Source organism: Cheilinus undulatus, linkage group 17 (genome assembly GCF_018320785.1).
Source record: "Cheilinus undulatus linkage group 17, ASM1832078v1, whole genome shotgun sequence".
Lineage (NCBI taxonomy): Eukaryota > Metazoa > Chordata > Actinopteri > Labriformes > Labridae > Cheilinus > Cheilinus undulatus.
In genome coordinates this window covers 40,302,402-40,329,903 of record NC_054881.1, presented here as the reverse complement: position 1 = coordinate 40,329,903, position 27,502 = coordinate 40,302,402, and the positions used below count along the sequence as shown (strand labels likewise).

The following is a 27,502-nucleotide window of genomic DNA, read 5'->3' as shown; positions in this document are numbered from 1 at the left end:
GAACACTGGTGAGAATTTACTGTCAAAAAAGGATTCTGGGCACTAAGGCTTACATTTTGCACCATGTGGCAAAACTAGGGGTACTGTTTGGTTAGCTGTGAACGGATATTTAATGTCAGGACTTCAAAGTGAGGTTTTGCATTAAGACAAAATGTATTTCTGATATTTAAAGTTAATAAAACACGAAAATATAATGAAAGAAACCAGTAGACTTGTATTTGAAAGTGCTACAGAGCGCAAAAAATAACTTTATTACCATTTTGTTTTCACCTTTTATGTTTTCTGTGAAGAATTTTACAGAAGGTTTTATACATTGGGGGACAAGTCTTTCTCTAAAACAAAAAGGGGACCTTCTGTCTACAAAAATCACTAAATAATGAACATTTGGATGGACAAATGAATTAAAAATTAAAAGTGTATTAAAATGACAGTGGATTATTAATGGTAGAATTACCTCTCATCTCACAATTTTGATAGTTTATTTGTCTGCAGAAGCCAATGCAAATGATAAAAATACAAATCCACATCATTTCTGGAGAATCATAAACGCATTTCTTCAAAGCAAATCTGAAAAATTAGTTGCTCCACACACACGCACACCTTTATACCTACAGCTCATAAATACAATCAATCTGATATACAAATATTTGGATAGATTTATTTTTAGTGACATTTAAAAAGCAGTTTTATCCTGATTCTTTCTGTTCTGGAGACCACCCTTCTTCACTGATATTTCTGGCTTTCTCAGAGGGAAAAATTGAAGCTTATGCTTGGACGAAAGACCCCGACGCATTCCTTGAGGTGAAGACTTAATGATGGGGAAAGAGGACATTAAGACATAAATAAATATCTGCAACAAGCAGCTTCTCAATGCTGCAGGCTTTCTCCAGCCGTCAGGGTTATTCAGCCAGCAGAGCGTCTCTCCTGTGACAACCAACAGCCCTCCTTTCCCGAGAGGAAAAGCAAAATCCACAGCAGACAATGCACACTAAGACAATTCATTCTCACAATAATTGCTGCCTCTGGGTGAAGAACACCGCAGAGCTGCAAATGCACACACAAATGAAATTAAAAAGACTCCCCTTTCCACTCTCCATCACACAGTCAGTAAACCAAACATGGATATTTGGACTGTAGACACCTAAGACAGGATCTGCCATGGTTATTCTGATAACGTCTGAGGGGAAACTCGATAAGCTTGGACGAGCAACATATTTATTTTCCACAGATTTAGGCCTTCATTAATATACAGATTTATGTATAAATGCATCTGGAATAGACTTGTTAAATTTCTCACTACTATGTGTCTCTGTTTGGATCCAGGAGAAGCCCTTGAAGAAAACGCTGTGCCTGCAAACAAACTCAACCAGTGACAATAAAGACAAAGATGACAGAGCAGTTAAGCTCTAACGAATCAACATGATGGAGACTGTGATTATGTTCTTCTTAGGTGCAGGCAGAAAAGAAAGGTCCTTTATTCAGAGAGCAGTAAGTCCATGTGCTTCATTTTACTTCCAGGTAGGATATCACTCTATTCAACAAGTCTGTTCACACAATCTCTCTGCAAGATGGTGTTTACTTCAACACTGGGTACTGGCGCTGGCCGCCCAAGCGACCAGGGCGATGTCCACCTCCTGATGGTGCACTTGTCTGGGAAGAGAAAACAAGTATGAGCTTTATGGAGTAAAAAGAAAGACCAACAAAAGTGAGCGAGGGTTCAAACTGCTGGCATTACCTGTGCAAACTGTGCAGGGTTATAAAAAGTGATGCCTCCTGTGGGTGCAGTCCCCTGGGCAGGATGATTCTGCAGAGACAGACAGAGTTATGAGTATGTGTGCAGTGGTATTATCCCAGCATGTCTATGGTAAGAGAAAGGGAGGACTGAAATATGAAGTATTATAGGAGAAATAAAGAAAGTTATGGCAAAGAGGAGCAGGATCAACAGTGAGGCAGCATAACAAACCACTGTTTCACTTATTCTGGGATCATGCAAACTATATGATGTGTTAATAAAGCTGTGTCACGACAGCAAGCAATGACATGGTTCTGCAGCATGCTTCTCTCTTCATCACTGTTCAAAATTAACCCGTCCTTCAATGTTAAGTATTCCCTTCTGTCTACAGACATGCTAACAGCTCTGTGTGGCTGCACCAGTGTTAATTCAATATGTGAAAAATATAAAGATAAATGTATGTGTAAACAACAAAAACTATGACAAAAAAAGTGCTTAACAAATTTATTACACCACCACCCAAGGTCAGGTTTATGCCACAGCTGCCCTAAATTAACAGCATTGGTAAAACCAAAATCATTTTTTATGTTTCTGAAATAGTTAATACACCAATATGTAGAAGCTCTTTAACCCAAATGATATTTTTAATGCTAAACTATAATTATTATTTTTATCCATGAATTTTCAAATGTACTGATTTACAAAAAAAAACCTGAAAAAAAAGTAAAGCACATTAATATTTCTTGATTAATATGTCAAATTAAAGTTATTTACTTGCATTCCTGAGCAGAAAAATTAGTTTTAGTGGTTGAATGTTATGTTTGATTAATTTCTGACTTCTCAGAGAAGCCCAGTGAGCCGGCTCAAATTTGGGTATACAAAGGTGAATTCAGTTTGAAATTCCTCATTCCTGTTCAAAATGGTAAAACGTGGAGAGCTGACTGAAAATGAAAGAGTCCGCATTAAAGCACTTAATGATGCAGCTGTGGCATAAACCTTACTTTGGGTGGTGGTCTAATAAATTTGTTAAGCACTGTATATGTTCAGTTTTCATGAAGAGATGAGACAACAACATTAGAGGTAGACTGTCAGATATTAAACATCCAGGATATTTTCTCCACATGTGAAATCTGTCTGTCAAAATGCAAGCAGGAGAGAGGAGGGGTGTCCATGCACTGCCAGCAAAGAGCATGAAGGAGGAGAGGTGTGAGAAGCAACAGACAGTACAGATGAGCATGACAGCGCTAACGGTAGCTGGAACAAGTAGCGAGTGTCTAAGTCTGTATGACAGGCTATCATTTAATCAACTTTATAAGGTTAAGGCAACATTTCAGAGCATAAAAAGGTTTTATTAGATTAAATCATTAGCTCTTATTTGCTAAATTGAACCCTGCTTTTAAAAAAGTATTCACCTCCTTGGATGTTTTATACTTTGATTTTATAAATCATTCATGGTCAATATAATTTGGCTTTTTTTGACAAAAATAGTAATGTAAAATGAATGCCCGCATTAATATTCATAGGAAACCAGAAAAATAAGTCTGCACACCAGAAGCTTATTTAATGAAGATTATCACCAAATATGTGATGTTTTGGGCCCCAGCCCAAGAAGCTTGAGCCCCCAGTTTTGAGTAATTTCTTATTTTCCAAATATAAATAAACTCAGTTGAACACCTACACCTACACACAAATCTGGACAAAATGTCCAAAAAATACTTCAGCAATCTAGACAGTGCATTGCTCTTAGGCTCTCGACAGCTTTTGGTACAGAAAAAAGACTTACAGTAATATGTGTGATTTCTTTAAAATTCATGTACTTCTCTATGATCATTAAAATAACATAAGTATTGTTTTCAAATAAAGTATAAAGACATTAATGACAACCGCAGACCAACACCGTAATCCAGTCACACAACTAGCATTAGAGAATTCAAGATGGTCTTTGATTAGTCTGAGTTGTTAGCTGAGCTTGACTGTTTGTAAAGCCCACGGCAGACCAAAGATTTGCAACTGCTTGCAACAAGCTGCTCTAACTTTGTGTTCTGAATTCAGTTCACACTGCTGCATCTAGAGTAGACAATTTATCATCTCCACAGCATTAACTCTCTGTGCGTCAGAGCTTTACATTTCCACTTCCTCAGCCCATCTTAGAGCTGCATGTAACTTGTCTTGTATGATATGAGTGAGGACAGTGGTTTAGAGTTACTTAATTCAGTAGCAAATTTGCTCAAGACTTCAACAGAATACCCAAAGTGTTTACATCAATTTATGCCGTAGCTTAAAACCAGATATTACCTCTTATATCAGATTCTCCTGTTTATTCCTGGAGCGGTTTCACTGTTCTGATGAGCTGGAGTCGCCTCTAATTAACAGGGCAAACACTAACTACAGAGAAAGTAAATCATCAGGGAATGGCTGAAGGTAACTCTGAGCCTCTTGGCAACAGCTGAGTCATAACCACTGGTAAAGACACTGCAGTCTAAGTGCAATGACAGAGCCTCTCTGGGCTCCAAGGTGCTGATTTGCTGCTGAAACACATCTCTGCCTTGTGCTTTTAATGCAGCTGTTGGTGACTTGATGAACCCAGGATTTGAGCCGAACTGTCCCCTACAGCGTTCTAAAACGACCTTCTCATGTCGCAAACCTTTGGTCTGAAGTGGGCTCAACAGGCACAGAGTCATGCTGGCGACAGAGCAGGCAGGTGAGAGAGCAGACATCCTGGGGGGTTTGATTAGGGGCAAAACTGTGAAGCATTCTAACAGTGATATGTTGATCTAGGTGGGTGTCAGGCATGGGGTGAGTGTGGACCCTTCAAGGCTCCGCTAGAGGTACCTGGTTTAAATGCTGACTCACTTCGCGTGATAAAGAACTCATTGAGCTAGAACGTGAGAGCTGAAGAGAGCAGGAGGGAAATAAACAGAAGAAAAACCACAAACCCAGATTAATAAAACTCCCATGCATTTGATTAGATCTGTTTCCGTCATACACCAGTCCAGAACAAAAATAAAAAAACAGCTTTAGAGAATTATTGAAAAACAGACAGCATCAGATCATAACAGCAAATGGAGTTGAGGGTTCTCTTTTTATTAAAGATGCACATCTAGCATGAGTATGGACAGATTTTAAGTTGGCATGCATGTTTTCTTATCTATAAACATCCTATGTAAACTTTTATCTATAGAGAAAAGCAAAGTGTCAGCACTGGCTGTTAGAATGTTGAGCTCATGACTGAATGATGGTGTTACGGCACGATTGTAGTTAGGAAAAATATCTTACCTCTCCAGACTGTGAACCATCAGGCACAGGAGGACCCTCTGGAGCAGGTGGTAACAACGTTGGATTGAACATCTAAGGAAACGTGCAAAAGAAAAGACTTTGGATGAGTGGAGCTTCAGTGGAACACTTTCTGCTAATCTAGCATGAGCTTTTACAACACTGCCCTTCATGCTGCCTTGTTATAAATCCTTTAATTTCATTTTTGTTCCTCATCTGAGGCACACTATTTAAACAAATGCTCTAGAAAGCCTCATGAAATACTTAATTTCTCTCTTCAGGAATGTTGCACACATATTAAAAATCAAATTTAAGACTTCTGAAAGGGATGCACCAACTGTGAAACTGATGTTTTGTTTTTTAATTTCCTTTTTTTGTGAAACACTCCCACTGTTACGTTTTCCTACTGTTTCACCATGAAAAACAGTGCATTTTTCCCACTTTATCCCATTTTTTGCCTGTTTTTCCAATTTTATCCTCCTTTTTGTTATTTGCAATTTTTTCCCCATTTTTCCCCTTTTTACCTATTTAATCTGCCTTTGGCCATTAACTGTCACTTTTTTCCTATTTTCCCACTTTTTTGTTGCATTTTGCCCATTTTTGTCACTTTTCAGTACGCTTTTGTCACTTTTAGACAATTTTTATCACCTGTAACACATTTTTTTTTGCAACTTTCATCCCACTTTTCTCCCCATTTTTGCCACCTTTAACTTGTTGTTATTGCCTTTTTAACCCTTTTTAGCCACTTTAAACTATTTTTGCTGCTTTAGCACATTTTTTGCCACTGTATCTCATTTTGCCTGTTTTTCCACTTTTATCATGCTTTTTGCTATTTGCAGTTTTTCCCAATTTTTTCCACTTTTTGCCCATTTAATCTTCCTTTGGCCATTAAATGTATAACCTGACACGCTAGATGGATGTGTTTCACACATCCATCTAGAAAACCTTCAATACTAAGCGTTTGGGAAAGGACAGATGATTTGAAGAAACTCGAAGTGTGATTGGATGAATGTTCTGTCTGTCACATCTTTACAGGCCAATCAAAGCAACAAAACACGTGACGTAGCTGCGACCTCGGTGTGCGTGCGCGGCTACCACGGAATAACGCCAACCATGGCGACTGTAGACATGTCAGTACAAGACTTTTGGCGTTTTTGAAAAGAAAACAACTCACTGCTGTTCTTTGATCCTCCTTCAACGAAGAAATGTCATCAAGGTTTGTTAAAACTGGCGCTTTAGCAGCATCTACGCTAATGCCTTCCGCCATAATTGCACCAGCCTCTTGTTGCTGCTTGTTTACGTCACAACTCCGCCGCACCTGAAAGTACTGCCCCTTGTCACTGATTGGTCCTGTCAATTTCTAACCGGGCCCAAACAGTTCAGATGGGAGCTTTACAAGATGGATTCACCAGTGAGAAACAAGGAAACAGGCATATCCATCTGCTTTGCAAGGTTATTAAATGTCACTTTTTTCCCATTTTCCCACCTTTTTGCTGCATTTTGCTTATTTTTGTCACTTCTCACTAAATGTCTGCCACTTTTTTGTCACTATTGAACATTTTCTATCCCCTGTAACTCAATTTCTTGTTACTTCTCGCCCTTTTTTTGCCCCCTTTTTCTCCCCATTTTTGCCACCTTTAACTTGTTTTTTACTACCTTTTTAACCCTTTTTTCACCACTCAGATTGTGGATCTTGCAAAGGTATTTTTCAACAATTTGGCTCTTTGGTTGAGCAGGGTTGGGTGACAACTATTTAGCGGTTTAAAAACATGTCGTGAATCCCGCCCAGGTTTCTCTTAGAAACTTTTTTAAGAACAAATTTAAGAAAAATCTTGGGAAGATATCTGAATGAGGCCCAATGACTTTGGTTCCAACTGTAAAAAGTTTTACAGCTTTTTTGGAGTCTCTTCACCATCATTCCCGATACGATTAATGTTAATGTAAAATTCCCATTCCTTGCATTACCTCATCTTCTTCCCTTTCTCTATTCATGGTTTGTGATTGGATACACTCCTAACTTTGTCGTGATCACATTAAAATCCAAAAAAAGTAAAAAACTCAAACCGCCAACTAGAAAGTATAAATTTTAAGGGTATTTGGATATTTCACAGATACGGTGCCATCTATAAATAGACCTCTCACAGATAAAATAAGACTTTTTGAGATGTTTTATTGCTTTTAAATAAAAAAAAGGCATTCGAGACTTAAAAATATTCTGCAGGAACCCTGTTCTTGCAGGGATGTAGATTAGATCGGTGCATTTCCACCAAGTGGTTTGGTTTGGCTCGGTCCAGTTTGGTTCTGTAAACTGTGATCTTGCTTTTCAGAAGCCAGCTGCCCAGTGTGCCTTTCTTCACGCTTTGGGGTTAGACAGGTAGGCTACACTTGCTCTGATCAGCTACTTCTCCAATTTATGACAGTGGAAATGCTAATAATTTTGAGCCAAAGAGAACCAAACTGAACCAGACTGGTCGGTAGAAATGCACCAGAAGTTTGATACTCTTCTCTTTCTAAAGACCATAAATAATAAAACCAATAAAGATAAATAAATACCTGAGGAGCAGCGCTGGCGTTTGGTGAATTCTGCTCCAGGTTTCCTCCTTCACTCCCCTCTAAAGGCTGTTGATCGTCAGGAGCTGCATTAGAGAGACGCAGAAGACTGTTTTATTTTGCTGTTGTGTTACAGATAACCTCAGCATACTGAACAGTCATCCTTGAACTGAATAGGTTTCTTAGATGTGACTCTCACCTGAACTAGGCACAAAAAGGTTAGCAGGCATGGGCATCGGCGCCAAAGGAGCAAAAATATCTGCCGGAGCAGGGGCTAAACCGCCCGGTTTCGCCGTTTTATTCGGGTTCAGAACATCCACATATCGACTCCTCGCGCCTGAAAAAAGCATCAGAGAGGTAAGAAACAGAACATTTTCGAATGCTGACACAGCAATGAAACTCTCCTTGATACCTTAAAGACAACTTAATCAGTCTCACACTCATCTCACCTGCTTTCCTGGAGAACATGTTGACAGGGGGCCCACTATTTGGGGGCCCACCAGGCCCTCCAGGGGGGCCAGCAGGCATCTGAGGCATCATGGGGAAGCCAGACGGAGGTGGTGGAGGAGGTTTGCTCTACAAGATTAGAAGACCATTTTAATTTAAGAAGCAGCTGATCTTTTGGCATTTTCTGCTCTACTAAAAAAAATTTAATAAGGCAGAAATTATTCTAAACCAGTGCCACAGACCTCCTCTTCAGGCTCGTTTAAGTCCACCCATCTCTGCTTCTGTTCATCCCAAACAATCTGATAATACAGAACATGCCACTCTTATCAGAACTGCCCATACACAGAACAAACGAGAAACCTTAAAATAAAACCTCCACAATGTAGCTTTAACTTACAGATTTGTTTTTGTCGTCTGGTAGGTGAGCCTCATTCTTCCCCTTATAGAACCACCTTATTATGCCGCCAAGACCACCCTGCAGAAAATAAAAGCATAGGTCACATTCATCTAGTAGAAGCTCTGATTAAAAATCTGAAGGAAAAAGTGTGATATAAACCTTTTTAGGAGAGTCTTTCTTGGCTTGTTTAGCTTCCTCTTTGCGGGGCTGCTCAGGGATCGAAGGTGGAGGTGGAGAGACCTGTTTGACTGAGCTGCTCCGCTCCCTTCCTCCAGAGTGAGTGGACGATACAGAATTGTTGCGAGAGCGTCGTCCTGAAGCCTGTATATCATGAAAAAGACAGCTCAGGGTCTTTCTGATTTCACTTATGTTTCTCAAAATGTATAAATGTATTTTAACATAAAAAATACACCGATGTTGGTCTAATAAAGCTAATATGTCCTAATATGAAGGGTTCCCTTTAATATTAAATAAAACAAGCCTTCATGTCACTTGTTATCTTTTTGCTTTTGTAGATACTAAACAGATGAGTCCTCCTTGAGGATGTTTCAGAGCCACTTAAAACTTTCCACAGTAGGGTTGAGTATGACAGATGAAAAGACAACACACCATGTGCATTGAAGACTGTGAAGTTGTCCTCGATCTCCTTCCAGGCCCCTGCAGAAACCAAAAAAAGACCCAGATTAAGAAGGTTCTTTCTACAACACAGACATACTGGGACTTCTACTGACAGGCATGTAATTCCTGCAGTCCTTAACTAAAGTCAAATGAATATTTTAAAAATCTGACAGCCAGGTACTGACCATGTGAGCCATTTGGTCGTAGAAGTCATCCTGAGGTGTGAGGGAGCCTCTGGGAGGTGACGATGATATCGGTGGATTCATGTGCATCTCCGTCGGGGATCGTGGGTGCTGCTCTACGTGTGGCATGTGCCCAGGAGAGGGCGGCATGTGCGGAGGCATTTGGAGTGTCGGGGGGTTCATCCGCACGGGTGAATGTGGCACCTGGGGGAGCATGTGTGGGGACATTTGAGGAGGTGTGCGACCAGGCTGCTGATGGGCTCCTGGGTACATCTCTGTCTGCTCAGGTTGAGGCTGGAAAGGGGGAGGGGCAAAACCAGGGTCCTGTGGAGGGTAGCCTGGGACAGGGAGATGGCCTGGCTGTCCAGTGGGAGGTACTGGGTAGAACTGTGGAACTTCATTAGGGGGTATAGGCTGAGGAGGAGCCATCCCGTCCTGGAGGATGGAGGTGGGTGCTAAGAGGAGACACACAGATGTGATCAGAATCTTTTAATACTGGATTCACAGTAGAGAGGCTTAAAACTGAACACAAGGTGCTTTCTATGCAAACCTGGAGGCATCAGCTGTACTCCCTGCGGTGCTGCTCCTGGCAGTAATGAGCTCATCAGCGGATTGTCTGGGGCGGGGCCATCAAACTCCACAGACATGTTGTAAGGTTCAGCTGGGCTGTGCTGGTCTAAGTCAGAGCTGGGGCTGCTGCATTCAAACTGTGTCGGAGTTGTTCTGTCCGCATTGTACAAAATCGCCCCCGTCTGAAATAACCAGGACAAGCTATAAACATTTGCAAATGATTGGAGAGATTTATTCTAGCTCTAGAATGAAACTGTTCAGAGTCTACTGAAAATAAGTATGGTTTTCCAAAGAAAAAAGAATAATTAATTTTCCTGCAAATTTAAATAACTTAAGTAGAAAACTGGAGATGCCAAATTACTAGAACAAGACTTACAAAACAGTTATATATTTAACTTCAAGCCCTTTTCGATACCACCATTTTAAATGATGTACAGTAATTTGTATTTTTGTAACATTTGAAGTAGGGATGCACAGTATTGAAACACACTTTGAAGTGTGAGGAATCATGATAATTATAGAAAAAGACTTCAGTAAACATAGATGTGTTGGTCCAGCCTAAAACTCTGCTAACTTAATTGTTCATATGGTCAATATCGCTAGTTTTAGGCCAAACCTCGTACCTTCTTTTCTCATTATTTAATTTTATTTTATAAACTGGTGCTATTGGTCACATTTTGCATCTGTCTGTGGGTTTTAACAAATTTTAGAGCAATAAAAAGTGTCAATGTACTCTTCCAAACGTAGGGTCCCTGCTTTCTACTGCTGAGAGGCAGAATAGCTACAGCTGCATTGTTTTATGACAGATTTAGTGGAGAAATATCACAAATTTTGAATGTCTGACGAAAACCACATTACATTTTAGTCTAGCAGTAGTCATCTTGATGAAAACTAAACTTAGTCTTTGTCAGTTTTAGTCACCACAGAGCTCTTTTTGTCAGTCCAGTTTTTGTCATGGAAAAAAAGGCTGTCGACGAACATTTTTAGTCATAGTTTTAGTCAACAAACTTAAGACTTGTACAGAGAGGGTCCTGCAGGAGCATCGCTTGATTTTCTTTCACTTTTGTCTCTCAACAGAGCTCATTAGCATGTTTTACTTAAAGTAGACAGCATTGCATGAGCAACACCACATAAGTTTTAGAAATCTTAAAAACTGATTTTTGTCAACATGTTGGAAAAGCGATTGACTTTAAAGCCCTGTGTTTTCTTCACATTTAAAATAAAAAAACTAGATATCATACTTTTAAAGGAAAACTATAATTTAAAGAGCAGGTAATAAATATTTACCAGACAAAGCAAGAATCTCTCTGAGTCTTTGATTTAGTTTTAACGTTGTTTTGAATTTAATCTGGTACCCTTATCTACAAACAAAGTGTTAACCCCTTTCCTCCTCACCTTGATCTGTCCATCGAGCCTTCTGAGGTGAATTAGCCACTCAGGCTCATTGAACAGCTCCTGCTCTGGCTTCTCTTTCAGTTGTGGATCAAAGAATCGCAGCTTTTCAGACATCTGTCAACAAATTTAAAACATTTAAAAAACATTTTTTAAGACTTTTACATAACCACACATAAAGAAGAAGAGAAGGCATGAAGAGCAGATGAGGAGTAGAGTGAGAGCATACCTGAATGATTTGGCTGATAAAAACAGGAGAGTAGTAGGAAGGCTGCATGAGGACGGTCTTTGAAATGACTTCACAGTAATGGAAGGCCTGAGCACTCAGGCCAGCTTCAGCCAAACGGCATGCATAGATCAACTTAAACACCTGATAGGACAAAGAGAGTTATCCCTCAGTACTATCTTTTTAAAAACATGTGCAAGTCGATAAAACATATGACATATCTATAAAAGGGTATTTGTGTACTTGTTATTAAGAACTCTACCTGGAAATTGGGCAGCGAGCACGGCAGTGAGCCCAAAGATTGAGCGTACTCATAAGCTTCAGTCCTCTGGATTGCTTCATTGGTTGCAAATTGGTAAAAGGGCACACTAAAGTAAAGACAAAAACACATTTTTTTGTAATTTAGGTCAACTGTATTTTTGAAAAAAGGTCATTTAAATGTGTGCATTTTCCTTGCTCTTTCTCTAACCTGTGGTTTGAGCCAATCAGGACCATCTTGGTGCTCTTCTTTGTGAAAACTCCCAGACCAACTTGGGCCATCAAGTAACAGAAGTGTGCAGCATCGATCAGCCCCTTGGAAGCTGCAACAACACAGAATCAATTAAAAGTGAGATAAAATGTTTACCCTCAGAAGTTCAGTGCAGGAGGTTCTGCCTTTAAGCTGCAATCTTACCCAGAGTGTCACCCATGGTGGTGATTGTGCGGGTGTCCAGGTCCAGGGTGTGTGTGAGGTTAGACAGCACCATGGCCAGGTGAGGGCGCCAGTCACCCCACTTCTCCTCTCCACAGCACTGCAGGAAACAGAATATGTGAATGCAATTGGAAAGATACGACCTATGCAACTTAAGCATGGCTAGAAGAGAGACCTAAAGCAGTCCTTACAGTGGCTGATGCAGGCATCCTCCCTGACATCAGCTGGTACACCGTCTGGAGAGGGTCATTGATGGGCAAACTGTTTGCAAACCTAAACAACAAGTACAAAACATGAATACAACATAGGAAAACCGTCAAAAAGATGACAAAGTTTGTGAGTCACAGCTGATATTTTACCTTGTCATGACACGAGCATGCGTCCTGTTGTCCATTTTACTGGCCAACAACAGCGCGTGACCCCAGAGACCTCCTTTCATAGCTGCTTCTAATGCATCCTATTTAAAAAACAAAGTGAAAATTGTGTCACACTTAATCAGTTGAGGGTTGAATGGCTGTGATGAAGTTACAGAGGGGTGCTACTTTACCTTCTTACGACCAAAAAGCAGCAGCTCCCTAAAGCGTTCTGTTTCCTTGCCGACGTTCTCTGGGACGGTCATGAAGGTGTCTGATAAGAGGGACAGCGGCCCGGCTCCAGGCTCTTCTTCAGCTCGTTCCAGTGGCTCGTTGTTGAAATCAATCAGGTTGGCTTCGTTAGGACTTTTACCTGGCAGCCAGACGGAGCGGTGCTCTTTAAGCAGGAGGTCAGCGATGTCCGTGCCAACCACAGTCTAAGGAAAGAGAAAATACACTGATTTCCATTTTGACAAAGGCGATTAAACTGCAATACAGGCAGCCATCACTAGCTTGGGCTGCAGTTAGCAGCTCCTACCATGCTGGCATACTGCTCTATCACTCGCATTAAAACCAGCACACTGGATGGGTGACATCTTGAAACAGTTTCGCTGTATTTAACTTAGAAGTGGAAGTCTTTTCCATTATCAGTTTGGCTGTGCCAGGCTACGCTGAGCTGCACCAGACAGGCATGATGTGAATGGATGGCTAAACAAAACAGTGTTGCTTCTTCTTCTTGTGGAACAAAACACTGCTTTCTGAAGTACAGCTATCTTACATCAAATGCTACGCCGTTAGCTCTTGACAAGCCCTCTACCACCCATAGCTCAGTTGTGATGGAAATGCAAATCCCCAGCCATTCTGGGCCGCCACGCCAAGTCAAACCAGGTAGAGCCAAGCTGGGTGGAAAACTCCCATAAGGGGCCACATCACAGGCTCTGAGGACAACATCACAGACTCTGAGGGCCACATCACAGACTCTGAGGGCCACATCACAGATTCTGAGGGCCAAATCACAGACTCTGAGGGCCACATCACAGACTCTGAGGGCCACATCACAGACTCTGAGGGCCACATCACAGATTCTGAGGGCCGTATCACAAACTCTGAGGGCCACATCACAGACTCTGATGGCCGTATCACAAACTCTGAGGGCCACATCACACACTCTGAGGGCCACATCACAGGCTCTGACTCCCTCTTTTCCTCCATTATGAGTTATTTAGGCCATCTCCACCAGGATCCAAGTGTTAAGACACGGGCAGGCTGCTCTCTTACGCAAAGACAGAGCAGCCTGCCATTGGTTGTCAGCCCATCACAAAGCATTTTGGGGAACAACATGGCAGTTAGCATTTAAAGCTGGCAGCAGAAATGATCAAAAATGGATTATAAATTGATAAACAGACGTTCAGTATCGGAGTTACTGGTGTGGGTTTAATCGTTAAAGACCTTGGAAAGACACCCAAGCTCCAGAAAAGCTTCTGTAAGGGCTACGAAGGCTTGATAGCATCACTGGAACAACACAACAGCTAGCTTTAAGAGGAGAAAAAAGAAGCTACAATTTATGGTTTAAATGTTATTTAACTTTAAATAACCTAATAAACTTTGACTTTAATTGCCAAGGAACATCCCTATTTCTTACATAGTTCTTATCATGAGTGTACAAACTTACCCCGTTCTGTCTACAGAGCAGTATAATGAAGTCCCAGAGCAGGCGGGCAGAGTCTCTGTCCAACAGGTTGTTGTCTCGTGAACACTCCAGTGCTTTGTTCTGGGAGAACTTGATCACATCCACCTTATGGGTCTCCTCTCTGATGAAGAAAGTGAAATAACATTAAAACAAATCAACAGAGATTTGAACTAGATCTTATAGTAATAACATTATACTAACATCAAAGCACTAGAATACAACACAACCGTACTTCCATTCACATCACCATTCATATGATTTAGACAAATAACTAAAACCATTTCAATGCTGTTGTAAAAAGGCTATTTGGAGCGAGGGAGAGTCAGAGAAAGGTGAAGGACTGCTGAAATGCCTTGGCCTTTAAAGGTCAGTAACTGAAAGCTGGGGGACAAACAGTGCAAGTAGACTTACTTTACAAGAGGTCCAGGGAAGGCTCGCAGTTCTACCTGATCAGGTGTATCCTGTAGCATGGTCTGTAAAAACAAACGCGGCTCAAATTAACACGTTTAACAGCCTTTAGCTGTGGGATTTTTAAAAACTGCATCAGTTTCATCAAGATGCGTAACAAAGAGCCTATAGAAACAGTATTCTAGTTTCCAATTAGCTCAGTGAAATTACCATTCCTCGTATCAGGCTATGTTTCAGATCATTGTGTTATAAATTATGCACTCTAAGCTAAAGAGAATCACATAAAGGGTCTTCTCAAAGGTGCATTATCCCATTTTGAGCGATGGATTGAAATGAAAGACCTTAAAGAAAGCTCCAGTGCCGGTGAGCTGCAGCGGGAAATTTTGCCTATAGAGAAAATCATTTCCATCCCTTTTTATACCATATGACAACTAAGTAACCTGACAGCAATGTTAATGTTGTTCATTAACATCCACTCTTAAAAACACCTGTAGTTAGATGAAGACATGCAGAACAAGCTGTTAAAAATGTACCTCCAAGTTGTGGATGTCCACAAGTGCAGGCTGTCCAGCTGAAGGGAGATTAGGTAGAACTTGGACTAAATGACCACCAGGTCCAAAGCGGGCACATCGATGGGGTATGGTGAACTTCTCTGGTGTTGCGGGACGAGGAGGAGCTAGAGGAGAAAAAACATCAGATTAAAAATTAGAACCAGTGCATAACACCATAGAGGTGTATTTAGTCATCTGGCTGTGTTCTTACGCTGCTCAGGGGTGATCCAGGTGCTTTCTGTGGGGTACTCGGAGGGATAGATGTACTGGCTGTAGTTCTGAGAAGCATCAGTCTGGTTCGGGTACTGTCCATAGGAGTAGTCAACAGCCAGGGTCGATGATGTTGTGTCATAGACTGCTGATACTAAGTCAGGCTGGCTTCTGTATACCTGACTCTGCAGGGTGGATGACAAACAGAGGTAAGCAAGATAAAGACAAATAATTAAAAAGAGACACATTTCAAAAGCCAAGGACTGAAAGTTGACTGCCTTAAAAACATTTCAAAACAGATTTGTTTCAAGCATAAGCTGTTTATTGTCTGTATCTTAAGCCTGTCTTGCTAGAGTAGTTATTGGGGATTAACCAAAGAACTTAATTCAATCTCATAAGTGAGTAAATCAATCAGCTTGAGCTTTTATCAGCATTAAGAGCCAGGTGGAAGTGGGTTAGTCTAATATCAACAAATACTTTTAAACTATAGTTGCCATGGGCCTTACATCCCTTTCTCTTTCATCCTGCTGTCGTCAACTATCCCACTTTACCACACATGAGCTGTGCGTCTACATTAGCAGCAATCCTAAAATTGTCGAGGAATGTTAAGAATGAAGCAGCTGACAGCCAGAAGCAGTCATGAGACTTCCGAAAAGCATATCAAATCATGAAGAGTAGATGTTACAGTGAGGCTTAAAAATCCAAAACAGAAAAGTCAGACATTTAGAAAATACATGGCTCCAGTTTAGATGTTAAATTAAATCAATATGTTTATGTGCATAAAAGCTATCCAGCTGCTGCGTAGCTGAGAGAATATGAGTGAGAGAGTGACTAGGAATGCAGCAGCACTGTTGAAAAATACATATCTGAGCTTCTCTGGTAGAAATTGACACCCTTAAAATAAACCAAGGGAAGATGATGAGCTTATTAGAGTGCAGGAGGCTCAAAGTGAAACCCACAACTTCCTTTTAAAGCTCATATCTGATGTTTAGGAACATATCTACAGCTGGCAGGCTCCTCTCTCAGCACTAGGGTGGTGTGGTTATTATGTTTTATGATGCTATATAAAATCTCAAAACCAATGTTTTGATTTTAAAAGCCAATAACAGCGGCAGTGGTTCAATTCTGTGCCCTGATTAACCAGAACTGACTGAATTTTGCTGAGTCAGGAAAACAAAATCAAGCACTTATGGGTTGTATTAAAAAAAAAAACAGTCATAAAAGGTGTAATATACAGGTTTACTTACAAAACCCTAATATTATACAATCACTTAAACATAAACCCCTGTACTTTAATACCAAATGCATGTCATGTCAAATACAGTGCATTCAGAAAGTATTCAGAACACCCTCACTTGTTTCAGTTTTGCTATGTTGCAGCCTGATGCTGCAGTGGAGAAAATCATTTTTATTGTCATTAATCTACACTCAGTATCTCATCTTGACAAAATGAAAACAAATTAAATAATTTTTGCAAATTTATTGAAAATACAAAATGGAAATATCACAGTAATATAAGTTTTCAGATCCTTTGCAACAACTCTGCAAATTTATCTCAGATTCCTCCCATTTCTTTGGATCTTTGCTGAAATGTTTCAACACCTTAACAGGAAGATGCAACAATCCTGTCTCAGGTCTCTGGAGGCACTTACTTTGACCTCATAGCTCGGCTTTTGCTCTCATATGCATGGATAAGAAAATTGCAATGTCACTTCCTTCTTTCCAATGTGACCGCACCCCCATTTGGAGTAAAAGGTATATTTTGGGCAAAGTACCTGGACAGGTTGCTCTTATCCACTGTCAGCTATAAGGCCTTCTATAAAAAGGTGTGTGCCTTTTCAAATCATGTCCAATAATTTACCACAGGTGTAGAAACATCTCAACAAAGATCCAGAGAAATTGAAGGAACCTGAGCTAAACTGACAGTGTTTCTGCAAAGGGTCTGAATACTTATATCAATGTGATATTTCAGTTTTTTAATAAATGTGCCAAAATTCTAAAATTCTGTTTTAACATGCTGAGTAATGAGAATATTCAATTTGTTTTTTAAATGCAGCATCAGACTGCAACATGACAAAACTGAAAAGTTTCTGAAAGCCTACCCATTCCACCATAACAAGACACTACAACATAAAAAGAAGGAGCTGCATCATTTTGGCCAGATTAATGCTCACGATTATTCTAATCAGCATCAAGATCATGATTACCAAAATCACTTTATTAATTTTAATGGCACTTTTGGGACTGTTTGAGCTTAATTTTGAAAACGTAACCTGTTCCTCATCGTTGTCAGGGCTGGACTGGGATGAAAATCCGACCTGGCATTTTTGGCCCATATCGGCATCTGCCTTTAAAAACTGCCTAAAAAAAACCCCAGCACTGATATACATAAATCCATACTCAAGCTATTAAAAGTCTTTGCTGCTATTTGAGGATGAACAGTAATGTTTTAAATGTATGAGTTTGATTATGTGGAGTTTAAGAGAGTCTTCTGTCTGACCAAAGTCTAGAAATCATCTTAAACATGCTCCCAAGTTGCTTAAGTACCATGGTTATTCTAAAAAAAAAGCACATAAAGCAGCTAAAATCACCAACGTACACCAACAGAAATCTGCACCCTCACCTGTTGTGAGCGTGAGCTGAAACTGCTCCGTCTGCTGTGGTGACTGTGGGAGCTGTGCACACTGTGCACCGACTGCTCGCTGTGGACACTGCGTCGGTCGAAGTCGTCACAATCACGACGGCGGTAATCATCATCAAAACTGGGGTCGTAACCGGGATAGTATCGCCACTGATCATCGTAGCCCTCTTTCCTGCGAGAGAAACAAGTTAGAAAATCAAAAAGAATGTACCATCAGGCAAAACAAGTTCTTATAAAGGAGAATTCAGTTCAGAAAAACTATAAAACACAAACATATTAAAACTAGGATAACAATGTTGTTCCTTATATAAAACACACCTAGATAACTTAACAGATCCTGTGAGAAACTTTTCAATTTGTGTGCATTTTGGGGCTCACTGGAGAAAATGACATGTATTACTTCATTGATCTCGTCCTATGTATGCCATTGCTAGAGGATATTTCTTCTGTATGCAGTAATTGCTCTTCCAGTGTTGTCCCTGCTGCTTTTATAGTCCACAAAGAGACAACAGTGTATTTCCATCTGTCTCAAATCCAGTTGAAAACTTCTCACAGGAGCATCAAACTTTTGTTTTAACTCCATGTTCCATCAGACACATTGATCACAGACACCCTACATCATAATTCCACAGCACTCTCCTACCACTCTTAGCAACAATATACTTCACATTTACAATTCTGAGTTTGCAAATTATACCTGGGAGGATACATCTGGTGATTATAGTAGTCTCTGCCTCTGTAGCTCTCATCATAACTCCACCAGTTGGACTGATCGTAGTATCCTCTGTACCGTGGGTCATACTGTCCATAGTTGTATCCTTTGCACAGAGAATAAGGAGGGGAGAAAAAGGGGAGATTTATATACAAACCTCTCTAAGATGGACGGATTGATGTGTTCAGAGAACTATTTTACTATAAGTTTAATGCATGTAAAGGGGGCAAGCACTTAGATTTAAACATGCTAGTAATGACAGATTTCAAATGTGAAGCTCATACCTGCATAATCATAGTGCTTGGCGTAATCTGGATAATAATCACTGTAGGCACTTCGGTTAGCTCTGTGGTAGTCTTCAGGATAGCCTTGCCTATAGAGGAAGAAAACAAGAAGTTATTGTAAAGGTTAGGAACAAGAAATATAAAAATAGGGTTGTCAGCAGTTACATTTTTAATTACAATTAATCTTAGAATTTCTGTTGTTAATCATGATTGATTGCAACAATTTTAAAATTTCACTTTTTTGCATTTAAAACTGTTTTTGTGTCATTTGGGATTTTTCTACTTTCTTAAACTCTACTGACTTCCTGCTTGGATACCAACCTGGTAGATAAAAGATTATGACATGAACTTAACCACAGAAAAATGAACATCTTATGGATTGAAAATTAAAAAAGGGGACAGAAAAAAGGTAAATGCCAGATAATTTGGACTTATTTTACAACACCGAGGCTGCAACAAGATACTGAAGTGACTTAACCAGAGTGTATTGATAAGGACAATAACACATGTGATGAATTGCAATTTTAAAAAATGAATGCACTTACAATGGTCCTTAATTTATCACAAATACTCTTGATAGTCCTAAAAAATTGTGGTAGTAATTCTTGCAAAACAAATCAAACTGAATAAGGAGATCGATACTTTGTTCTTTTGAAAGTGGCCTTAAAGCACTGCTCGTCTCTCAAGGGTCTGCCTGTTCATTTATCTCTGTGTGCAGAACTGTGAATGGATTTGAGCGTGCTCCATTGTAGGAGACCACAACATTAGTTTATGCAAAATGCTGTACAGACTGCTGCAAGGTGTGTCCAAGCACCTATGATTATTATGCCAGGAATTTTTGTTTTTCTTGATTCATTTGGGTAGCTTTGCGTCTGTTTTTATCTTCTGTCAAATACACTGAGTTTACATTTGTATGAAATGTGTGAAATAAATAAAATTGAACTGAACTGCAATGATAGTATACATGAGGTTTCACTGACCTGGATGAAGGCCTGTCAGAGTACTGGCTGGCTCTGGAGTTGGGTCTCTCTGGTTGAGGCTCTCTGTACTGGTAGTTTGGATCACGATAAGCTCCATACCAAGGATCTGCTCTGCCCCTGTATGACCCATCCTGCAACATAAAGCATCAATGACAAATATCTGATCAAATATTTACAGCACTGCAGCAGAAACAGTTTAGATATGCATCATCTTCATGTGCATTTGAATGACTAATTTACAAAAAAGTGTCCCACATACTTGATAATACTGCTGCGCTCTGGGATCTCCAGTTGGAGGTGGGTACTGTCCGGGGGGATATGGTGCTCTGCTATCAAGGTATTCTCCATAATTGCCATAATAGCCACCATACATCTGCCCTGGCCCTGGAGGAGGGGGTCCGTAGCCCTGCTGGCTGCCTGCAGATGAGGGTGGTCGAGGCGGCTCTGCAGGATTAGGCTGAGGAGCTCCTGGAGGTACTGGTCCCCGAGGCCCTGGAGGGTTTGCAACAGCAGGAGGAGGTGCACTCCCTGGAAGAGGTGCACTCCCTGGAGGAGGTGCACTCCCTGGAGGAGGTGCACTCCCTGGAGGAGGTGCACTACCCGGAGGTGCACTACCTGGAGGAGGTGCACTCCCTGGAGGAGGTGCACTCCCTGGAGGAGCAGCCACCTCAGCAGCAGGCCCCTGTGCTGGAGCAGAATACTGACCATAGGAAGGTGGTGCTCCACTCACTGGAACAGAAGGTGCAGCATTTTGTGCCTGTACAGCAGGCTGAGAGTCTGGTCTCTTAGGTGGCTCTGCCGGTGGTAATTGGGGGCTTGCAGCTGCTTGGGGGGCTGCTGGCGGAACCTGTGGGGTGGAAGAAGAGGCCTGGGGCTGGACAGGGGCATTGCCTTTTACTCTTACCCCCTGCTGGGCGTCTTTGGTGACCTGTAGGTAAAATCCATTACTAGACTGTGGAGACTCGTGTAGAGAGGAAGGATGGCTGGTTGCTTGGTTTTGGGCTTGTGATTGGTGCATAGAAAAATCAAGCAGTTCATAATTTGATGGCTGATTATGATTAGAGACAGGAGCGGTCACAAGAGAAGCTGGTAGATTAACTTGGAGAGCAGAGTGGCTGTCCCCACCCACTGATTGGCCCCTGGAAAGAGGAGGGCGAAGCGGCTGAGACAGTGGTGGGGCTGTGGGGTCTGATGGTGCCGCTTCTGTGTTGTCTCGGGTCAGATTGAGTGGGCCTGGGTTAGAGACTGAAGTGCTAAAGCTTATTGGTCCAGGGACAAACAGTGGATTCTGATTAGAGGTTAATGAAGACGGCTGGGAGGTACTGGCACCATGTCCCTGTATGAGTGATCTCACAGGTGGGGTAGTTTCCCTAAGGCTAGTTTGACTGGCTGCTTGAGCAGTGGTACTGGGGGGAATCACGCTATAATTGGACACAGGTGGGGCAATCAAAACAGGCTGGCGGAGCGAGTCAGACACAAGGAGAGATGCATAGCCGAGATTGCCTTGAGAGTCAGTTGGCTCGGCCTCACTCACCTTTGGTGGGTTCTCTAGGTTCTCAGAGTGCTGCTGTGATGGCTGGTTTCTCTGGGGGGGCTGCAGGTCCAGTGGACCATCCTCTGGAGGTTGTATAACCTCAGCACTGGGCTCTCGTAAAGGGGCGAGAACTGTGGGGGCAGCAGGAGCTAGGAGGATATTAGCTCCAAAGTTAGTAGGATCATTCTGAGCCCACAGGGTAGTGGCAGGGCTCTCACAGGGCCGATTCACCCCGAAAGCACGGGATGATGGTCGTGAGTGAGAGTGCACCACCGAGTGTGTCAGGTGAGGGACACTGCCTCCAGTCCCAGCAGGCAGGGGATGCCCAGGGCCATAAATATTTTCCATATTATCTGGTGGCTGCTCTAAGTTGCCAGGTGTAGAGTCTGCACCCCCTTCAGCGACCATTTTAGCCTTGTCAACTTCAGGAGGACGCACTCCAACGCCATGTGAGCGCACAGGTTCAAAGGAGCTGTTAGCACTGGCCTGAAAGATACCAGTCGGTTTGGGAGGGCTTGGTGTGGGATGCCACATCTGCTCCAGGGAGCTCTGCCGGGCACCCATATCTCCAGCTGGAGAGGAGTCAATCTGCTCAAAGTAGCCTCCAGCGGCAGCAGAAAGGTTCGCCTCATCAGTGAGACGTGGACTTTCCTGCTGAATAAAGGTACCCACTACTCCCTGATGACGTCGGCCGCTGGTTCCACTTCCGTGGCTTATGTTGCTGTAGTTGGACGACACACTGGCAGATCTCATTGGCCTTGGGACTGAATCTGGAGTCTCCAGGTTTGGCCCAGTTTCAAACTGGTCTACTCCATGGGCAGCAGGAGCAACAGGGCTGGCAAGGGTTTCGCTGGGTAATACTTCCTGGTTGGGCACACACTCCAGATTCTCAACGTGGTCATACTGGGACTCAGGAGGCTTCTGGGGTGCATGATTTCCATCATGCATGTATGGGAGGTGAGACTGATCTTGCAGAGAGGCTCCTTGGTAATCCAAGGGAGCATCTGATTGGGCACTGTGGGCTTGTGGGTTGCTGTGGTGCTGAAAAGAGCCAGGAACACCATTTACTGCTTTATTTCTATCTCCAGCCAGTGTTTCCTCATTTTCAACATCATTGTCATTAAAGAACATGGAGAGCGTCCCAGACTCCTGTGGGTATGGGAGCGAGGCAGATGCAGAACTAGGCCCAGGCCCGGCGCTGGATGCATGCTGAGATCCAGCAGATTCAGGACGGGGCTGAGGATAGCCCGGACCAGTCCCCATTTGGTGGTAGCCTGGGTCCTGTGGTGGTTGGTTGAACCATGAGTCCTGGGGGGCAGAGCTCTGACTGAAGTAATTCTGAGTTTGGAAGTGGGAATTATGCTGTTGGGATGCATTGGGGTCAGACCATTGAGAACTAGGGGCAGTCACAGGATGCTGGGCAGGAGGAGGAGCCTGGTTTTGGGGTTGTGCAGGTTGTGTTGGAGGTATGGGGGCATTATGATGTGGTGATGGGGTGTGTGAAGGGTACATCTGGGGCTGTGAGGGTAGATGAAAAGGTTGGTGTGGAGGGTCGCTAGTAGGCTGGAAATAGTTCTGAACTGATGGAGGGCGACTACTGTGATCAGGGACCCACTGGGAAGAGGAGGTGGTGGGAGGCACTGGTTGGAAGGGCACCGGCTGAGGAGGCTGTCCTTGAAATTCCTGATTAAAAGGTGAGTGATGTGTTGGTGGAGCTGAGGGCCCAGGCGGAGGCTCTGTCCCCATGGATGGTGTCTGTTCTCTTGAGTTAAAATAGCCTTGTTCACTATGTGAGGGTGCATATCCCACAGGACTGGGAGCTGGGAATGCACCAGGAGGTGCTGTACTGTGAGGGTTGAACAGGGTCACTCCTGGCAGAGAGGATGGTGGGGGACCAGAGAAAGCAGCTGGGACATTCTCCAGTGTCTGTGGCTGTGGAGGCAGTCCCCCAGCCTGAGAGTACATGGTATTAGGTGGGGCTTGCATTGGTGGAGGGTTGCTGTTGGGTATCGTCGGGAGACCACCTGCAGCCAAAGGGGGAGGAGCTCTAACAAAAGCAAAAGGGTCTGTCATGGGTTGAGATATAGGTGGCATTGGGGCAGTAGCTGCTGCCGCATGCTTGTGAGGCCTGGTCCTGCGGAACATATTGGGACCTGAAGGAGGAGGAGGCCCAGAGGCTCCTGGAGGTCCAGTCCGAGGAGGGGACTGCATGGTTGCAGAGCAAGCAGGTCCGAGGACCGAGTCACTCTAGTAGATGTCACTGAAGAGACTGAAGTCAGGCAAAGCTGGGTAAAGAAAAGAAAAGGAGTGGCTGAGAAGAAGGTACACATGCCTCTGATGGTCTTCACCACACCTTTATTTGTGATAGTCTACAATCCTGTCTTGCCAAACGTTACAACGTGGCAATTTCTACATGAGCTCAGAGCGTAGGATGATAAATAGAGAACACAAATGACTGGACGTAGCAAGCAGTCAGTGCAGAGAGGGCTTATTTTTAAGAGCTTTGTGATAAATTCACTCAAACTAAATTTAACAAAACAAGGTATCCCTATTTTAAGTAGGAACTGTCTTACATGCTAGAGAAATTTATCAAATAAAGAATTTAAAAATTCTATTACAGTCTGTTTTTTTGTAAGCTGTGTTACTGATTCATAACTGAAAAGATAATACCACTGAGATGAGTGGTGTATGGCACTTTCAAAATTTAACATGAATATCTTTAACACGTGCAGCTTAAGAAATCTTCCGATGAATATTATTTACAATTGTGCATAGTGCCTTTGGAAATTTTCATTTACATTTATTCTTAACAATCCCCTTATTAATGCCTTACTTCCACATGCCTAGAAAAACAGTCTTGTGAGAGGTAGTCAGCACGAACAAGAGCAGAGAATTTGAGGAAGTAAACATGAAGGATGGTCACAGAAAAAGGCTAAGCAGTTGAAAATGTGGCGCCATTTTACACACAAAAAATAATGCTATGCTAAAAGCGTGAGATGCAACGTCTATCAAAGAGTTCAACTTATTTTTATACGTTAAAAGATCTAGGATCCAGAGACTAGTTTTATATTTATTTCAAGGTTTTATCTTTTAAAGGACATAAGTGGTAGTATTGTGATCTAATTCAAGTTCAGAGTAGAGCTGGGCAATTAATTGAAAAATAATCTAAACCAGCATTAGAGCCTATAACCGACGTAAACCTGCCGTATCAATTATTTCAATTTTTTCCCCTCGTAATATCTCTCTTTACTAATGGACCACCCCCTTTAAAACAAACTAAGCTTTGTAGTCACATGATAGGTAGCCAGGTGTCGCAAGGCACGTAGCCTGCTGGAAACCCAAGAGAAGAAGAATTGCTGGTTTCATTTCAGCTGATGTGTATTTTAATTTCAGTTGTCTCAATAAATAACCATAAACTGCTCATCTCTGCATGTTCCTTTCAATTATTCATTTGAAAATTATACAAGTATCTTACGGAACAGAGTCAGAGGCTGGGGGTGGAATAATCGTTCATTAATCGTAATTAGGGCTGGGAAATTAATCAGAAATTAGATTAAATCGCAATATGGCCTGCTGCAATTTTCAAATCACAGAAGGTGCAATGTTTCTTTAACCTGAAACTTGTGTCAAAATACCAGTTTAGAGCTTTTTTTTCCAGCAGAGATGTTATGAATTGCATATCATGCAATCATTCTAGTGCCATATTTTAAGAGTAGTGTACAAAAAAATCCTATTTTCCACATTCTTGTATGTTTTTCTTATTAAATATGAGAATAATAAAAAATGATGATTCCCTTTGATACAACAGTTCACATAAAATGTGTAAAATGTGTAAAAAATCATCACAATTTGACATTTAAAAAAAACTGTTCTGCCCTGGGGCGTGCAGATCGTCGAGTGTTTTGAGGCGCGCCCCATGTATGCAGGCGGCCCAGGTTTAAATCAGGCCTGTGGCCCACTGCTGCATGTCTCTCCCCACTTTCTTCCCTGTTTCTGAATCTACCCACTGTCCTCCTCTATCAAATACAGGCACAAAATTCCCAAAAATAAATCTTTAAAAAAGTTGCTCTGCCCTAGTTTAATCTACTATTGAGTTGGATATAGTATAGGATGAATTATTGCTTTTTTTGTTGCAAAATGCTTGAGATGAGGAACTTCAGAAATAATCGCGTATTAAATCACAATCGCAACATTGGGTAAAAAAATCGCAATTAAATTATTCTACCAAATCGTTCAGCCCTAATCGTAATTGAGGTAAAAAGCCCAATTAATGGTGATTTTGATTTCTGCCATAATTTCAGAGATTGAATATCCAAAACTGAGACATGTCTAACAAAAAATAGAATTTTTGTACATTTTAGCATGTTCTACTCCTAAACACTTAATGTTTAAGATTTTTAGTTATCAAAACTGTTTATTACAGCAGTAATTAATGTGTGCTTGTCACTGACTGTCACTGAAGGCAACATAAATCTTGTTCAGTGTTCAGAAAGAAAGAGACCCAATAAAATTTTAGTTGTTAACAGTGATAACTGATATAGTCTACTTTATCAAAAAGAAAATTGACAGGAAGCAATCAATAAGGGAGTTGTTAAAGATTTAAATTGATAATTACATTGATTTAAAAAAAATCTGATCAATTCCCATCCCTAAGAAGAGCTGATGTTTTCAGATAAAGGAACACTGATTATGTGATTAATCCTCTGTGAGCAGGAACTGGCTTTGTAACTTAAACAAGAATCAAATAAGTCCTCAAACAACGTTAATATGTGATTCAAGCTTTACAACAAATGCTCCAGTAAATTAAACCTTGAAATCGCTGATCATGCAGTGCTGATATGACATGATCCACCGGCTATGGTGCACAGATGTAAATACTGTGTCTCCATGAGCAGTCCGGAGAAGCTAACACGGACTGACACTGAAAATTTAAGCGAGGTAGATCAATAACACAAAGAAATACTTGGCAGGTAGTCTTAGCCAGGTGAACTCTGACTGACTAATGCGATCCCGGATCTTCCTAACGCCCCGGCTTACACATTCACCAGGAACCGTTTCAAACCCGTATGCTAACATTAGCATGACAACTAACCGACAGTCAACAAACTCCTGAAGTCAAGTTAGAACCGACACTTGTTTAATAGCTGTCTACAATTCTTAGGGTCCACCCGACATTACTATTAGTTATGTTCTGAAACGACACCAAGTTATGGCCCCATATTTAAGCTGCCGACACAAGCAAAGGTCCAGAGTGCCTGGTTTTAAAGCTAACGGTACATAGCTCTACATGTCCTGAACGCCATAGCCAGCAAAACTCTAATATTCAAACCTGTTTGCTTCTCCCTGGTCCACTGACGAGTCCCTGTGAACAATTACCTGATTGTTTTGTCCATATTCAACACTGACATAAGCAAACACCTAGCATTTTCAGGTCGCTGGCCACTCGTCAGGCATAATTTAACAGGTTCACTGCCTGGTCAGCTAGCATTAGCATCAGTGCTTAGTTAGCACTGCTGGCTAGTTAGCCTATGCTAACTACAGGGGTAACAGTTTCATACCTACGATAGACAACACATTCAAACTTTCAGAGGAAAGTAGAGCCAATTATGGCATGTAGTAACTCTTACCCAATGTCGGAAATGCGTAAAGATATAAATATTTTCTTACAAATGTACAGGACAGCGAGTCTGACACAGCGCCACCATCTTCAATGAACACATCCTACTAGGCTACGTGTACAAGCAGCGTCACGGGCCAAACAACAGTTGCGTCATCACGGGGCGGGGTTTGTTAAAGGTCATTTCTGTGTTTTTATCTAAATCATAACTGTGCACATATTTGTTGTTCTTTTTTTTTATCCATTATTTATTCCGCTCCAAACTGAATCGTAATCTCTTCAAGTTTTAATTCGTACACAGATGTGGAACTGCAAATTATCCTGTCAACAGGTGAGCTGTGATCACGCAGGTGTTGTTTCTAGGAGACAAATGCTGTCAACAAACTACAGAAGACATTTCTGGTGGCACAAGCCTTGAGAGCAAGCAAAAGGTTTAAAAAGGCA

General features: G+C 41.7%; 1 protein-coding gene across 3 annotated transcripts; it reads right to left on the bottom strand.

Annotated features, from left to right (window-relative positions):
- Window positions 1-465: 465 nt before the first annotated feature.
- On the bottom strand, window positions 466-27,174 carry sec16a (SEC16 homolog A, endoplasmic reticulum export factor). 3 transcript variants are annotated; one of them, XM_041810367.1, is made up of 32 exons: window positions 27,109-27,174; window positions 21,442-23,726; window positions 20,167-20,835; window positions 19,908-20,038; window positions 18,928-19,016; window positions 18,629-18,749; window positions 17,914-18,103; window positions 15,292-15,475; window positions 15,063-15,205; window positions 14,533-14,594; window positions 14,104-14,242; window positions 12,626-12,868; window positions 12,438-12,535; window positions 12,270-12,351; window positions 12,061-12,178; window positions 11,857-11,968; window positions 11,650-11,755; window positions 11,391-11,531; window positions 11,165-11,278; window positions 9,750-9,951; window positions 9,203-9,654; window positions 9,009-9,056; window positions 8,559-8,720; window positions 8,400-8,477; window positions 8,245-8,301; window positions 8,005-8,131; window positions 7,755-7,892; window positions 7,559-7,641; window positions 5,009-5,080; window positions 4,565-4,624; window positions 1,736-1,804; window positions 466-1,650 (listed from the first exon to the last, which is right to left on the bottom strand). In XM_041810367.1, exons 2-32 carry the CDS (start codon window positions 23,650-23,652, stop codon window positions 1,576-1,578), a joined length of 6,576 nt encoding a protein of 2,191 aa, XP_041666301.1. In that variant the 5' UTR covers window positions 23,653-23,726; window positions 27,109-27,174; the 3' UTR covers window positions 466-1,575. The 3 variants fall into 3 exon arrangements, with proteins under 3 accessions (XP_041666301.1, XP_041666299.1, XP_041666300.1); XM_041810365.1 differs by having other exon boundaries at window positions 20,167-23,726; XM_041810366.1 differs by lacking the exon at window positions 4,565-4,624 and having other exon boundaries at window positions 20,167-23,726.
- Between the last annotated feature and the right edge of the window lie 328 nt (window positions 27,175-27,502).

Excerpts from the sequence above, each read along its gene's own strand:
- sec16a (XM_041810365.1), bottom strand. The coding sequence starts at position 23,652 with ATGCAGTCCCCTCCTCGGACTGGACCTCCAGGAGCCTCTGGGCCTCCT. Across the intron at positions 15,206-15,291 it reads CTGGATCACCCCTGAGCAGC|CTCCTCCTCGTCCCGCAACA; the intron begins GTAAGAACACAG and ends TTTCTCCTCTAG. Across the intron at positions 14,243-14,532 it reads TTCCCTGGACCTCTTGTAAA|AGAGGAGACCCATAAGGTGG; the intron begins GTAAGTCTACTT and ends TTTCTTCATCAG.